Source organism: Nannospalax galili, unplaced genomic scaffold (genome assembly GCF_000622305.1).
Source record: "Nannospalax galili isolate Female #2095 unplaced genomic scaffold, S.galili_v1.0 scaffold1307, whole genome shotgun sequence".
Taxonomy (NCBI): domain Eukaryota; kingdom Metazoa; phylum Chordata; class Mammalia; order Rodentia; family Spalacidae; genus Nannospalax; species Nannospalax galili.
In genome coordinates this window covers 919994-935801 of record NW_008357035.1, presented here as the reverse complement: position 1 = coordinate 935801, position 15808 = coordinate 919994, and the positions used below count along the sequence as shown (strand labels likewise).

The window sequence follows — 15808 nt, the reverse complement described above, 5'->3', positions numbered from 1 at the left end:
CCCCAGTTGTCCTGGAACTCACTATGTAGACCAGGCTGGCCTTGAACTCACAGAGATCCACCTGCCTCTGCCGCCCAAGTGCTGGGACTAAAGGCATGTGCCACCACACCTAGCTCAGTGCTATTTTTTTTAATGTAATTTATTTCTAGTTTATATGTATGAATGTATGTTAAATGCACCCATGTTATACAATGCCTGCAGAGGCCACAAAAGGAGTTGGATCCTCTGAAACTGGAGCTTTAGGTGGTTGTGAGCTGCCCTGTGTGTACTGGGAACCAAACCTGGGTCCTCTGCAAGAGCAGCCATTTCTCTTAACCACCGAGCCATCTCTCTAGCTCCTCAGACCTACCTAATTTTTGAGGCAGGGTTTCTGTTGTGTAGCTCAGGCTAGCTCACAATCCCCTTGGCCTTAGACTCTTGGGGATGGATCTCAGGGCGCTGTGCACACCAGGCAGCTGTCGCTCTGAGCTGCACACCCAGCCCTTGAGGCAGGGTCCCACCGTGAATCCCAGGCTGGAATTCACGATGCAGCTGAGGCTGGCCTCAGATTCAAGATCCTCCAGCCTCGGCCTGCCTGCTGCCGGGATTACAGGTAAGCTTTACTGTGGGTGGGTCAGAGGGCTTTGCAGTGGTGGGGGCTGAGGCTGGCTCCATGGAGGTCAGAGGTCGACCTCAGGCACTGGTGCCCACCACTTCACACAGCTTTTTATGTGGGCTTAGGCCCTCATGCTTCAAGACAAGTACCTTACTTAGCCAGCTGAGCTATGTCCCAGCCCCTACAGTTTTCCCCACCAAATAAGTCAGGCAGGCTTGTGGGGTAGTCAGAAGGTAAGATATAGACAAGAGGCACTGCCCACAAGCGCTGTCTGCCTGGAGGGGCAAGGGGACGTTAAGCCACTCCGTGCAGACACAGCCCAAGGAGCGGCCAGCCTTAAGGGACAGGAAAAAGGGACAGGAAAACTCAGGCGGGCAATGGTTTCCAGATCAGCCAGATGGGTGGGGTAAGGTAGGGCTCCAGCTGCCTTGTGTGGGCATGGTGAGGGTCCTCCCAGGGCCTCTGGCCAGCCCCTCACCAATGCCACCCTTTCTTCCCAAGTCTCCACTTCAAGTCCTGCAGACTGGGAAGGCTGAGCTGCCCTCTTGGAGGGTGGGTCCCACCTGAGCTCCAGGAGGCTCTCAGCCCACCCTTGCCCTCTGCTCCCTGGGCTGGAGCCACTGGAGCCAGGCTTCCTGGTGCCCAGTGGCCAGGGCTGGGAGGATCCTGGCCTCGCCAGCAAGGTGGGGCAGGAGGGCTAAGGAGCAGCGCCTTGGCTGCAGGCCGGGGCCCTGGAGCCTCGGATCCCTGGATAGAAGGCCACCCAGTCTTGGATGGCTTATGGGACACCTCCCACTTCCCTGTCTGCCTTCCCACCCGCCTATGTCCTGGGGTTCCCCTCGGTCCTTCCCAGCCCACCTACTCCACCTTCTGCTCTCCACCCTCAGGGATGAAGTGGGGCATGAGGCAGACCGAGCTGGGTCCCAGTATGCTTGACTGGCAGTGGAAAATGCTCAGTACTTTATTGAAAGAAAGCAATAAATAATACTGTGATAAAAACAGTTCCAAAGTCGACTGTACACACTTAGTTACGTAATCGGGAGGGTCACGAAAGATTAAGAGAAAAACAGAAGGGTAACCACAAATTGTACAAGTGAATTCAGCAGAAAGGGTGAGCAGGAAGACGCTGCCTCTCCTGCTCACCGGCTGCATAACCAACAACACGTTTGCCTGGTCCGCTGGCTGGCTCCTAGGTGCCTTCAACAGCAGCTCCGCCGCCACCACCACAACCCAAGACGGCCAGAGCACGGCGCCCTCAGCACAGCTGGGTCGGTCCTTTCAGCATGCTTACAGAGAACATAGAAAAGACGTGTAGTAAGGGGTAAGGCCTCTGTGAGACGTGCAGGGTGCCTGCTCCTGCCTTCACCTGCCCTGCCCCAGGCTGGGAGGTGAGTGCATGCCCCGCTTTTGGTCCTTGAAGAATGACTGGAGGGAGGCAGCTGGAAGGCTCCAGAAGGTTACGCTCAGCTCCCTGGCTGCAGCCACCCCGGCCGTGGAGAGCTCTGCTCCTAGCTCATGGCTCTGCTCAGCATAAACGACCCATGTCCAGTGCATGGCAGAGGGTGGCCGGGGCTGGGAGGGTTCAGAGTTCTGACCATCGGTCCCAAGCCTGGCAGAAGCCAAGATTTCGTGCTAGAAAAAGTACAGTTAAGGTCAGTCCTTAGAATACAGAAACATCTGTAAATGAAGTCTCCCAAGTGATTGCTGCGGAGCTGGGCAGAAACATACATGGCTTGTCATGATGACTTTCTAAATGCAGTAAAACCCTTTCCTCTGTCAGGGCTCGACATTAAAAATTAAACAGGTAATTACAATAAATGCATAATTTACAGAAGCCCTACATCTGCTCATAGATTTACATAAAGCATTACAGTACATTCATTTAAAAGACTAAGATTAGACAGAGAACATGAATTGATTCAAAAGGATATTTATAGCCTGGACATACATGGAAAGTAACTATATAAAGAAGAGGCCTAAGTTTACATAAATATAAGAAACATTGGATTCTAAAATATTTTCTCTATGGTATTTGTGATTTTTTTCACTAGTTAAAAAACTCTGTAATAAAATATCTCCGGGTCCATGGAGCAAGTGCTGAGACTAGACTCCGCAGCTCTGGCCGTGGTCTCTGGGCTGTGCCGCATTGCCGCATCGTCACCGGTAGAAGTAGTGCGGGTAAACTGCAAACAAGCAGACAGCACCTCTCAGCACACGGCGCCTACATAGCAGGTCCCACAGCCACCTGCTTCCCCTGCCCTGTCCCCGAGCCTGTCTAAAAGGTACAGGCTAACAGAGGACGCCTCGGGAAGAGGTCCCAGGCTCCAGCAGGACAGCATCTCTGAGCAGAGTTGGGGTGGGAGCCCACCCTTAGCAGGGGCTCTGCGGCACTGGACACAGGCAACCACCGTGCTGTAGCCAGAACTCAGCAGTGAGCTGTCTAAACACCAACTCTCCAAACTGAGGGCTGTCCGGCTGCATGGCCGGCACCTCCTCAGGTGGCACAGCACATGCGGCCTCCACTTGTCCTAACACAGCAGCTGAGGCCAGCCCTGCACAGACACACCAATGTGCAGGAGACCGACCTTACCCCTGCCCCTGACTCTGGGTGGTGTCCCCAGTCCTGCCCTGACTCCGGGCGACAGTGAGCGGGGTGAGTGAAAACTCCCTCTCACAGCCAACCCCACCTTCCAACGACATCAGCTCTCAAGCAGAGCAAGGCAGTACATTTTCCTCAACAGAAAAAGCTGCTTCATCCTGTGACCACTGTCCGAAGTGCCCATGTGGCGCTGGACATGGCAGCGTCCCGCCTGCTCTCTACTCACCAGCAGGAGGCGCTAGCAGGAGTAAGTCCTGACCGTGGCAGAGTCCAGCCTCTGTGCTCCGGACACACTGCCTGTCTCCACAGCCACGGAGGAAGCATGCAAACACAGCGTGCAGTTAGTGTTAAACATCACACAAGGGCACAAGTAAGACAGTCCACCTGTCGCAGGGCTTCCCAGGGATGCGAAGACAGCCTACTGGCTGGGGGAGAGGCCAAGCAAGAGCACCCAGGGGTGGCTGAGCTTCTGCCCCTCCCCAGAGTTCCAGGATACGGACAGCTAACTCTGAAACCACATGGGGGCCACACAGCACACACACGACTCCAGGGGTCCACGTTCACCAGTGAAAACTACATAAAGGGGTTGCTCTGCGCACACAGGCCTTCTGCCCTGGGAGGGGCTGTGGAGAGGAGTGAGGCCAGGCTCTAAGGCAGGAGGGGTCCATGCCCAGTACCCACTGCTCACCAGGTTGGAGCAGAGGTGCAGGGCATGCTAGCCAGGGCATACCAACTTTCCTTAGGAAACCCAAGCCCAGACTGTTTCCATCAGACAGAGGGAGGCCAGTGAGCTCGCTCCTGGTTGTCATTTAGAAAACACCAGTGTGGAGGACGGGTGAGGCAACTGGACTGAAGAGGCACTGTGGGCCTGTGGCCGAGGCCTGGGGGGCAAGGGTTCACCCTTCCTCCCTCAGATGAAGCCCTGACACAACCTGGCCTCCAGGCAATGCTCTTCTACCTGCGGGGGATGAAGAGCCACAACCTGTACCACAGCCCTGTATCTCTTCCCGGCCCGCTTCTGCCTCCCCAACGCCTGTTCTTTGTTTTGTCTTCTGGAGACAGGGTCTCCCTGTAGCCCCAGCTGGCCTGGAACTCACTATGCAGACCAGGTTGGCCTCGACCTCACAGAGATCTGCCTGCTGGGAAGTGTTGGTCTCATCCAGCATTAACATTAGTGCTAGGCGGGAAATATGGTTCAGGACCAAGAAAGTGGGGCACTGGCTCGCAGCTCTGAGCTGGCTTGCCTGGCTGAGGGTGCTGCAGCTCATCGGGACTCACTCATGAATTTGCCTGTGAGCAGACAGACCGGCTTTTCCCCCTTCAGCATATGACTGACTCTGGCAGAAGAACGCAGAGCCTGTACCCACTGAGCTCCCACTGCGCTCCCCAGAACCGCCCTCATCACGAGTCCAGCTCAGTGAGGCTCAGAACAGATGTGCTTGTGTCTGGTTTCCAGAAGGGTGAATGAAAGCCAGGAGGCCCATCAGAGCCTCCCGCACAGAAGATGGCAGGCGCCTGCATTGCCATACCAACCCCGCAGGGCTCTGGCTTGCCTGCTTTGAGTGCTTGAGTGTCTCACCATCAAACATCCCTGGCAGAGGGCACCATGGTGAGCTCAGGGCACAGCCAAGGGGCTTGCTCAAGGTCACGGGCTGGCTTAAGGTCATGTGCCTTCTAGCAGCAGGCCCTATCCAAACCTCACCTGGCTTCTGTCATTAGATGAGCACAGGTCAAGCAGAGATACCTGTCAGGAGTCTAGGGTCCAATCACAATCAACTGTGCTTGCAAAGGAGACACCCAACCCCACTGAAAGCCAACGTCATGCCATTCCTTGCTAGGACATCAGCACAGACATACGGTTCCACTGGCAACACTGGAGCCTCCAACCCTTGCATCTCCCCTGACCCCTGTCCAAGGACATATGTGTGACACAGAACAAAGGAGAGAGGACGGGCAAGAGGGGGGGAGGTGGGAGAGGGAGGGGCAGAGGGGAAGAGGGAGGGGGGAAAGGGGGGGACGGAGTGGGTGGTTATAGAGCTCACCGAAGGGAAACTGTATTATTTAAAATTTACTTGGGCCAGGTATTGTGGCTCAGGCCTATAATCCCAGAACTCAAGAGGTTGAGGCTGGAGGATTACTGTGAGTTTGAGAGTAGCCTAGGCTACCATAGTAAAAGCCTGCCTCGGGGTAAATGCTGCTGCCTGTCCTGTCCTGGCTCTGCAGCATAAGTTCTGCCTCAGCTCCAGAGCAGACAGTGCTGAGCCTTACGGAGAACAGGCCAAGATTCAGCCAGACAACTTTCTTAGATTCTATTATTGTTAACTTTTTAAGAATAAACAGGGTTAACTGTACACACATGCAGCCACACCCCGATGCTCAGTCACCCAGGGCCCATGACACACCATCCATCTGAATCTTCTTTGGCTGCACAGAGGGCGAGGACATAGAGGAAGTGACCCGGAAGTTGGCAGGAAGCGTCTCCGCGGAGCCAGCAGCCAGGCCTCGGACCTCCTTTGGTCGGAACTTCTTTCTCCATGAAGGCGCCCTCCTGAAGCTTTTATCATCGTCCTGGCAACCAGAGACAGACACAGCCCCACTCAGCAGCAAAGGCCAGGCACACCCTGAGAGGCAGATCCTGCAGAGCAGCTGGCCCAGGACTCTGGCTGCCCAGCACAGGTCTACAGCAGGAACGGCCACCTGGGGACACTCCTGCCCACACTGCAGGCCCAGGCCAGTCCTGGCTGGTGGGTCCTGCCCTTCCTCAGGCCTCACTTCTCCTCCTGCAGAAAGCAAAGGACAGCTGTGGAATGGACAGGGCCACTACAAACTTCCTGTCACAGGCCAGGATGGCGCTGACGAGGGCGGTATCTTGACAGATGGCTCTGTTCTCTGTCAGACCTGAGTTCTTCGGGGCCCAATGACGACAGTTCTAACAAGGTCACAGTTCTGCATGGGGAGAAATTAGCTCTCTCTCTAACACCCTTCTCAAAGACTGCTCTCAGAGCACAGGGCTCTGGAGTAGGGCAGGGCATTCCCAGAACACGATCCACACACTGTCTATGGGCTTCACTGAGTTTTATGGTGTGTCCACTGCTTAAGGGACATCACAAACAAAACAGTAAGCGTGGCGAGGTGGTGCACATGTGCAGCCCCAGCACTCAGGAGGGAGGCAGAGGTAGGGACATCACTGCAAGTTCAAGGCCAGCCTGGGCTACACTGCGAGGCCCTTTCCCAACACCATTTCTGCATTCCTAAATATTAAAGGGGAACAAAAGCTTTACTGAAATAGTTCTCTTCTGGCTGGGGTGTGGACTGTGGCAGGCAACTTCTGTGTCTCGGTTCTGGCCTGGCCCAGCACAAGCACCATGTGTGGATGTGTCTGACTAACATTCTCCACACCACAACTCCATGTGATGGGCAGGTAGCAGAACGCTTGCCCGGCATGCTCAAAGGCAATTCCAACCCCAGCACAGTGGGAACATGCAGGCCAATAAGATGAGACCACCGGGCTGAGACTTACTTCGTCAAACCTTCTGTCCGTTCCCATGACCAAAAGGTGGTTGAACTCTCTTTCCAAGACAGCTCGTGCCTGAAACAGCAAAATTACCACCAAAACTCATCAATCTAACAGGAGGGACGTTGGCACATCCCACTGCTAAGAACATGCTAACCCTCAGTGACATCGGAAGTGAACACATCTAACCTTCAGGAAGATTCGGGAGGGGGCCACATTCTCAGAAGCTGGACAGCCATGTGGGTTGGCGGGGTGTGGGCAGAAGCTAGTGCTCTATGGGAGTGAAACTGGCCCCGTCCGATGTGCTAAGTAAAGGGCAGGTGAAGACACAAAGCTGAGCCGTGGACACTGAGTCAGCCCCTCACAGACTACTAGGAAGGAGATCGCTATCTGAGGCTCCAGGTGACAGTGTGGGATCAGGACTGCGGAGACCATGGCAGGTAGGCAGACGGCTGTGGGGGTCACCTGAGTGTTCTGTGTGGGAATCTGCAGCAGCAGTGCCAGGGCGTTGAAATCTAAGGTCTCATCCAAGGCCAGAAGTGCGCCGTGCACGCCACTCTCTATTAGGTTGTTGGCATACTCTTTAAGGCCGATGGACAGGATCCAGCGAATCACCCGGTCATTGCTCCAAACCAGCACATCTGTGAAAGGACGAAACAACTCAAGGCAGCCCGTGGCAGAACGGGTTGTGCGTCCTGATCCCGATCCGTAGGTGTCATCACTGCCCTCAGCCTTACAGGTATCATGCCCACGCAGCAGCGTGCTCTATGAAAGCACAGGACCTGGTCTGGGGAGCCCAAGGGAGTGCCAACACTTGCTCAGCCCCACACAAACCTCATTTCTCAACCTCAAACTTCTGTTCATGTTAAACATTTTAGAAAACATTTCTTTCACGATGTAAACACCTTTCTCCCTACACAGCCTCCCTGGCCTTGAACTAACATGATCCTCCTGTCTCAGCTTCCTGGGTGCTGGGGTCCAGTTCTCACATTCTGCAAAGAGAAACCGAAGGGTGTCCAGGCTACAGGACACCGGAGACTGAGCATATAACATCACAGCCCTCGCTCAGCTCTGCTGGAGAGCTAGGTGGTCACCAACCTCATCCAAAGCCAGCTCCCACACAGAGGGCTGCGGAGCACACCACCCAGAACGTTTCCTCCCCAGGTCCTGACCTGTAAGCTCCCTCCACCAGTTGAGAGCCCTATCCCAGGAGGTGCGCTGCTCTCAGTTTCTTTACAGTGCTGGGCTCACGTCCAGGGCTCTGTGAGTGCCACACGCCAGGGAGGGCTTCATGTCGAGCCAGCCCAGCCCTCAAGCACACCTTCACCGCTAGGTTTTTTTCTTTTCATATTAAAAATAGGATGAAAGCGCACTCACGAAGCGGGGTGACGCTGAAAGATGGGGGTAGGGGGGTGCAGCTGAACAGAGCTAGGGGGTGCCACTGAACAGAGCTGGGGGGGACAGCTGAACAGAGCTGGGGGGGCAGCTGAACAGAGCTGGGGGGTGCCACTGGACAGAGCTTGGGGGGGCAGCTGAACAAGGCCTGATGCCAGTCAGCACCACTGTCAGAGCTGTTAGTGACTTCTTGACTTCCAAGACAACCCCCCAGTAGATGACTGTTGCCAGCACCTCAGGGCCTTTGGGCAGAGTGGCCACTGTCTGCTGGACTGTTCCACTGGCCCGCCTCTGCCTGCCCTGGATGCTGCTGTCCGTCACAGGCCGGCTGAGGGCTGGGGCCTCTTGCCCTCCCTGTGACAGCCCACAGCCCAGCTTCCATGCTTAGGCAGGTGAACTCCGCCCTGCATTTCTAAGGACACATCATGAGGCACAGGAGAGACAGCATCCCCACAGACAGGGTCAGGTGAGTGTTCAAGCAGGCCTGCTGATCTGTGTCAGGCCAGGCCCTCCACCCCCACTGAGGCCGCAGGGCAGGAGTGGACAGAGCTGGCCCCGCACAGGGCCCACCGAGGCCACAGGGCAGGAGTGGACAGAGCTGGCCCTGCACAAGGCCCACCGAGGCCGCAGGGCAGGAGTGGACAGAGCTGGTCCCGCACAGAGCCCACCAAGGCCACAGGGCGTGGCAGGCCAGCACGGAACCCACCTTTCGTCTCATTCTGGCTCTCTTCTCTTTTTCTCTCCAGTTCTTTTCGGTCATAATTTAACCTTCTCAGGCACATAATTCCACACTGGAAACTGTTCCTATTTGGGGGGGGTGGGGGGAGATGTTATACGGTGCTGGCAACAGGGCAAGCCTCCAGTCACAAGGGAAGGTGCGGACTCACCTGTGGAAGCTGTCGACCATCTTCAGTTGCCCTCGCAGGTCCTTCTTGGTCAGGTGATCCAGCATGCGGGCATCTACCAGGCACTCCATGAAGTAGCTGCGGTACTGTGGCAGGCCCAGGCTGGGCAGCCACTCGTTGCCGATCCACTCGTGGTTCATGTCCCCATACGCTAACGTCTGTTTTTAATAGGTGGTGACGTTAGCTACTGACTTTTCATCTGCCATACTCTCTGAAGAATAAACTAAAGACAGTGCGGGCTTGATGATTCCCAAGCACTCTGACCCCACTCCCCCTTTCAAACATCAGGGAGACTTCACACAGAAGGAATCACACCATTAAAACCCAGGACTCACTGACGCTCATCAATGATCTCACAAACCATACTAAGCTCTCAGCTGACTACGGACCCCTTCCAGGAACAGCTTTTAATGCAGTAAATAAGGGCGACCACGACTCATGAACAAGTTTGAAGAATCTGTCCAACTTTACTCATTGAAATGATCTCTGGCTGGTTTTGATTTTGGTTTTTCCTAAATGAAACATGTTTATTAAAAAAAAAAAAAAAGTAAAGCTGATTTAGAAAATAGTTTAAATTTGGGAGGGCGGGTTAATCTCTATGTGTATGAGTATTTTGCCTGCATATATTTAAGGGAACCCACATCATGCAATGACCCCGGAGGCCAGAAGAGGATGACAGATTGCCTGGAACTGGGTGGTTGTTAGGCCCCCATGTGGGTGCTGGGAACCAAACCTGGACCTTCTGCAAGAGTAGCCAGTGCTTTTAACCACTGAGCCATCTCTCCAGCCCCAGAAATAGTTTGAGACAAACCAAGCTGGACATGGTGGCGCATGCCTCTAATCCCTGCACTCTTAGAGGCAGCAGCAGGCGTTATCTCTGTGAGTTCAAGGCCAGCCTGGTCTACAAATCAAGTTCCAGGCCAGCTGCAGCTACAGAGATACCCTATTGCAAAAAGAATGAGACAGAGAGAGAGAGAGAGAGAGAGAGAGAGAGAGAGAGAGAGAGAGAACAGGATTCAATGAAGAAAAGGACAATTACACAGTTATGGTAAGAAGACCGTAAACCCCCTAACCAAAGCTTTCCTTTCCCTGCAAGGCTGGCAAGACTCACAGACTCAGGCAGCCATTCCAGCCAGTTCGACCAAGCTGTATTTTCCAGAACTCTCCACCCAACAACAACGTGCTTTCCTTCTTCCTTTCTTTTCTCCAGAGGAAGCCACCACACTGCCCAGGACCAGCACAGAGGTGCATCTCACTCTACCGTCCCTTGACTGCACCACGTCACCTGGTGTCCCTAGTTCTGGGAGAGCCCCACCCAGTGCACAGTATGCCACATCTTCAACTTTCTGGGCTCAAGTGATCCTCCTGCCTCAGCCTCCCAAGAAGCAGGCGACAGGTGATGGCCCCACAGCCACCTTTAGAATGCATCTGGCCTGGTGAGGCGCAGGGACTGGCCCAGGTTCATGAGTGCTCCACATGCTCCACCATGGGACAACACCTCAGGGGCCCCAAATGTTCAAAGACTAATCCTATGGTGTTCCTCGGCCTCAGAAGAAAATGATCACAGAGAGAACTGCAACTCTAGTGCTCGGGAAGCTGAGACATGCTGACTGCCATGAGTTTGAGGACCAGACTGGGCTGCAAGATAAGACCCAGCCTCAAAAGCAGGGGCCGGGGAGGGGTGCTAGAGACATGGCTCCTCAGTTAAGAGCACTGGCTGCTGTTGCAGAGGACTCACAGTCCATTCCCAGCACCCATGTGGTGGCTAACAACCCTCTGTAACTCCAGTTCCAGGGCATTCACGTCCTCTTTTGGCCTCTATGGTTGTTTGAATGAAAATGTCCCCCATAGGCTCCAAGTATTTGGATATTTTGTCCCCAGATGGTAGCGCTGTTTTGGGAGGTCTTAGAAGGTGTGGCTAGCCTGGAGGAAGCATGTCACTGGGGGTGGGCTTAGAGAGTTCTTAAGCCTTGCCAGACCTCCAGCTGCTCTCTTGCTTCCTGTACCTGTTGGAAGATGTACAGCTTAGCTTCTGCTCCTCCTCCCGCCATCTTTGCCACCAGGCCTCCCCGCCAGGATGGACTGTAATTTCCCTGGAACCGTAAGCTCAAATAAACTTTTCCTTCTATAAGTTGCTTTGGTCAGTGTTTCTGTCACAGTAGCAGGAAAGTGACTAATACGGTAATTGGTACCAGGAGTGGGGTGTTGGCTGTGAAGAACATGCTCATGTGGGGTTCTGGAAGAATGTAGAAGACTTTGGAAGTCTGAGCTAGAAAAGTGGTTGATTGCTGTAAGCAGAACTTAACAGGCCATTCTAGTAAACGCCTGGAAGCAAGCAGTGCTGAGAACAGTGTAGTTCCAGAGGGAAATAAGGACTTAAGCAGCACTTGGGATATTTTGGCAAAAGCTCTGGCTGGAGTCTGCCCACATCCAAAAAGCTTGCCTGAGGCATGAAAAAAGCAAGAGTGAAGGGGTCACTGGTTCTTCCTCTGCGGTTTCAGAGCACCTTGGAGGCCAGGCAGTGTACAGCAGGGGTTCCCCTGCCTAGAGAAGGCCTTGACAGGCCACTGCGTGAAGCTGTGAAGGTGAAGCCTGGTTGGCAATGGAGACCCCCAGAAGACGTTCACGGTGCCAGAGCTGTGAGGCATCTGCCAAGAAGACCTGCACACAGGGAGTGGTTCCAGCCCAAGAGAGAGATGTGTGTGCATCCAGCAAAGCTGGAGAGACTGAGCCATCTAAGTCCTTTGGAAGTAAGTCCCAGAAGTCGGACGTGGAGCTACTGGACTTGGTGTTTGCCCTGCTGGTTTTCGGTCTTGTTTTGGTCTGGTATTTCCTCACTGTGCCTCTATTCCTCCTTTTGGAATGGGAATGTGTATTCGGGTCCACTGTATGTTGGAGTATGTAATTTGTCTTTTGATTTCACAGGAATTTACAGTTAAGAGATTTCCCTGTGTCTCAGAACAGACTTTGGACTGTGGACTTTGAATAGTATGAGACTGTAATGACTATAGGGATTTTTAAAGTTGGACTAAATGCATTTTGCACTTTATATGGTCATGAGCCTGTGGGGGTCAAGGTGTGGAATGTAGTCGTTTGAATGACAATGTCCCCCATAGGCTCCAATGTCCATATTTGGACATTTTGTCCCCAGATGGTGGTTGTTTTGGGAGGTTTTAGAAGGTGTGGCTATCCTGGAAGAAGCACGTCTCTGGGGTTGGGCTTAGAGAGTTCATAAGACTTGCCAGACCTCCAGTCATCTCTTGCTTCCTGTGCCTACGTGATGATGTGAGAGCTTAGCTTCTGCTCCACCTCCAGACACCAGGCCTCCCTGCCATGAAAGACTGTAATTCCCCTGGAACCGTAAGCTCAAATAAACTCTTGCTTCTATAAATTGCTTTGGCCAGTGTTTCTATCACAGCAACAGAAAAGCGACTAATACACCCATACACACACAACATAGGAAATGGGTCAAGGTGTGGAATGTAGTCGTTTGAATGACAATGTCCCCCATAGGCTCCAATGTCCATATTTGGACATTTTGTCCCCAGATGGTGGTTGTTTTGGGAGGTTTTAGAAGGTGTGGCTATCCTGGAGGAAGCATGTCACTGGGGGTGGGCTTAGAGAGTTCTTAAGCCTTGCCAGGTCTGCAGTTGCTCTCTTGCTTCCTGTGCCTACGTGATGATGTGAGAGCTTAGCTTCTGCTCCACCTCCAGACACCAGGCCTCCCTGCCATGAAAGACTGTAATTCCCCTGGAACCGTAAGCTCAAATAAACTCTTCCTTCTATAGGTTGTTTTGATCAGCGTTTCTGTCATAGCAACAGAAAAATGACTACTAATCCAGCCTCTAAGGACACTGCATGAATGTGGTGCACAGACATATATGTAGACAACACACTCATATACATAAAGTAAAAAATAAATATCTTTTAAAAGAAAAGAGAAATCAGCAATCAGTAAGCCAGATATGGGCTGATTAAGAGACTAAGACAGCAAGATCACGAGGTCCAAATTTAGAGGCTAGTCTGAGCAACACAGCAATACCCCATCTCAAAAGAATAAATAGTAATAGAGGTAAAATATCTAGACAGACTCCAAATATTTGCAATTTAACATACTTTCAAATAGCCCATGAAAAAAATCTGCAGTACCAGTAAGTCAAATCAACGGTATGCTAAAGCAGCAAGTTATGAGGAGGACTGAGTACCACAGGAACAGGGGTTGTTCAACATTTGGGGCAAAAAAGAGGAAATTTTTCCTATCAAAAGATTGGAAAACCACATTACAAAAGACCCAGAAACACGTGACAGGATCCCTCCTCCACCGTGGAGTGCCTGGCAAGTCAGAATGGAGCAAGTCTGCCTCCACGAGGGGCAGAGCATCTCAGAAGGTAGAGGGTGGAGTGTTTCCAAAGGGTGAGGTGCAGCCTGGCCCCCTCCCAACACCTGCATTCAGCCACTGACACGGGGTAAGAGGTAGGGACACAGAGTGAGTACCTGGGCTGGAAAGGAGGTCTGCCCCTACAGTGCGGAGGCCACCATACCAGCCCAGGGGAGGGCTCTGCCTGGTGCCCCCAGAACAGGCAAAGCAGGCAGAGGCAGGAAACAAGGCCAACATACCAACCACACAGGAGAAGGGAACCGGCAACCGAGGGTTTAGAAACACCACTCCCTATGCATTCGACCCCAGAACACACTGTGATGTGACACAGCGTGCCAGGTCTATGCCACGGAAATACACACGCTATGCCCATAGAGAGGGAAGGTAACTTCAGGTCCATGGTAGGATCCTGAGGGAATGGAGACGGCCTCCAATCTAACTGTCCATCTGCTCCAGTCAAGGTGGGAAGAATGAGTCAGACCCTCCTGGGAGGGTCCTGCTCTGGTACCACCTCCCCCAACACTCTGGGTGGTCTCACTGTCCCTGCAGGTCTAGCCATGGGCACAGGACCTCCTAGCTCTGTCTTCCTTGGGGAGGACGTGGAGGAACCAGATAAAGGGTTGTGTGGGGTAGCACCCTCCCATCCCTGCATGTCTCCACACATCCGGTCACACTTGTGCAGCGGCAGCGGCACGAGCTCAGTCCAGGAGGCCCTCCCCTTCTCCCAGGCTGCTGTGACAGCCCAGGGAGGGGAGCCCACAAAGTCTCAGCAAAATGCCAGCTCCGCCACGGCAGGGTCCTGGCCACACTGCTCGCTGGTGGCTGGGGGGTGGCTCAGTGTCCACACAGCACAGGCACTAATATTCTCACTGCACACTGCTTCCAAGGGTCTGGGATTGATAAGCCTCTCGCAGGAGGGCGGGCCAGCAGCTGTGTCGGGAAGGGGCCAGTGAGACGCTCTGACACCTGTGCAGGCCCTTCTTAAACTTCCACTGCAAACACAGCTGCTGTACTCACACGGAGAACCAAGGTTTCTGCTTGGTCACGGATGCTACACTGAAGTCAAATGGGAAGTGTCTGCTTGGCTCACTCACGACACTGCCGGCCCTGTAAGTGGACTTGTTACTGTGGTAAATGATTAATGCGTTCAGAAGAGAGCAGAGAGCCTATAGCAAGGCAGAGTCCATGGCTCCTCTCTTCCTCTGTGCCATTGGTTACACTCTCAAGTACAAACAGGCAGACAGCTGCTCCCACTACCATCTTGGCCAGGACGACTCGGAACACGACTCCCCAAGTCCACACCTGGAGCTGCACAGCCCTGAGTGCCACAGCACAGCCTTAGCGACACTGTGGGGGTCCTGGGAGAGCTGCTGCACCGCAGGTTGCAAAGACCTCAGGAGGAGCTCCCTCAGGCTGCCCAAGTGGCGGCTGAGCACACAGGCGCGGACCAGTGAGCTGGCTCAGTGGGTGACAGTGCTTGCTGCCAAGTCTCATAACCAGAGTTGCATCCCCAGGACTGACACAGGGGAAGGAAAGAGCTCCTACAAGTTGTCCTCTGATCTCCACACAAGCTGTGGTACACATGCACACACGTACATACACGAACAAGTCCATGTAGTAAGTTTTAAAAAGAAAGAAAATGAAACATCTACAAGACAGGAAGAGGCTTAACTTCTGAGAACTCCCCTTGTGGATCTGTAAACCTGGACTGTGAGGGCAGTGCTCAGTAAAACCAACAGGGACATGGAGGAGGGCACCGTGCCTCTGATTTTCAGGGTGTCCCCATTTCTGCCAGTAGATCTGGAAACTAAAGTCACTTCCTGGGGAGTTACACGTGCATGATCTCGGAAGCCGGAGGCCTCTGTGTGAGGGTCTCTGGTAACAGAGACCTGTGCTTACGAACAGCCACCACAATGGCTCCCGTGGAAAAGTTCAAAGTTGTCCATGAGCCGCCGCGTGCCCCACGCACCCTGCGCTCGCTCGTCTCAGGCTCTCAAACCGTCAAGCACACAGAGCAGCCGAGATGCTAGGAGCAGAGCCACACGCCCTCCCGCCCCAGCCGCCTTCTGCCGTCGGTGAAGAAGGTAAGTGAGACGCCAACCTGAGCCCAGCTGCCCTCCTCGTCTTCCTGAGGTTACGTGGTCAGGGATGCAAAAGAACAGACTGTTAGTGTCGGTGAGCCGTGCTGAGCAAGTGGGGGAACGGGGGCAGCTGGACGCACGGTCACAGCGGCATGCAGCCCGCGCAGCCCAGGGTTTCATGCAAGGAGCACACCCTTTCCATGCCGAGCACACCCATGAGAGACAGCGGAGTCCCACCATCACAGCAGGGCGCTAAGCTGAGCTCTCCTCCAAGGGCAGAGATAAACCCCATCTAAATACACATGCCTGCCAGCTCTATCTTCTGGAGAAAAACTAAAATG

The 15808-nt window shown here is 53.7% G+C and overlaps 1 protein-coding gene across 6 annotated transcripts in view; it reads right to left on the bottom strand.

Moving 5' to 3' along the window:
- Positions 1-1522: 1522 nt before the first annotated feature.
- The window catches only part of Ppfia1 (PTPRF interacting protein alpha 1), a 78992-nt gene continuing 64706 nt past the window's right edge, over positions 1523-15808 (bottom strand). The window contains exons 22-28 of one of the 6 annotated variants that reach the window (XM_029557112.1): positions 15488-15514; positions 8991-9166; positions 8810-8907; positions 7174-7349; positions 6715-6783; positions 5597-5762; positions 1523-2778 (exon numbers count right to left, since the gene is read on the bottom strand). In XM_029557112.1, the coding sequence (XP_029412972.1) occupies positions 2753-2778; positions 5597-5762; positions 6715-6783; positions 7174-7349; positions 8810-8907; positions 8991-9166; positions 15488-15514 (738 nt within the window). In that variant the 3' untranslated portion in view covers positions 1523-2752. The other 5 variants (XM_017794832.2, XM_008854975.3, XM_029557111.1 and 2 more) reach the window with 5 other exon arrangements.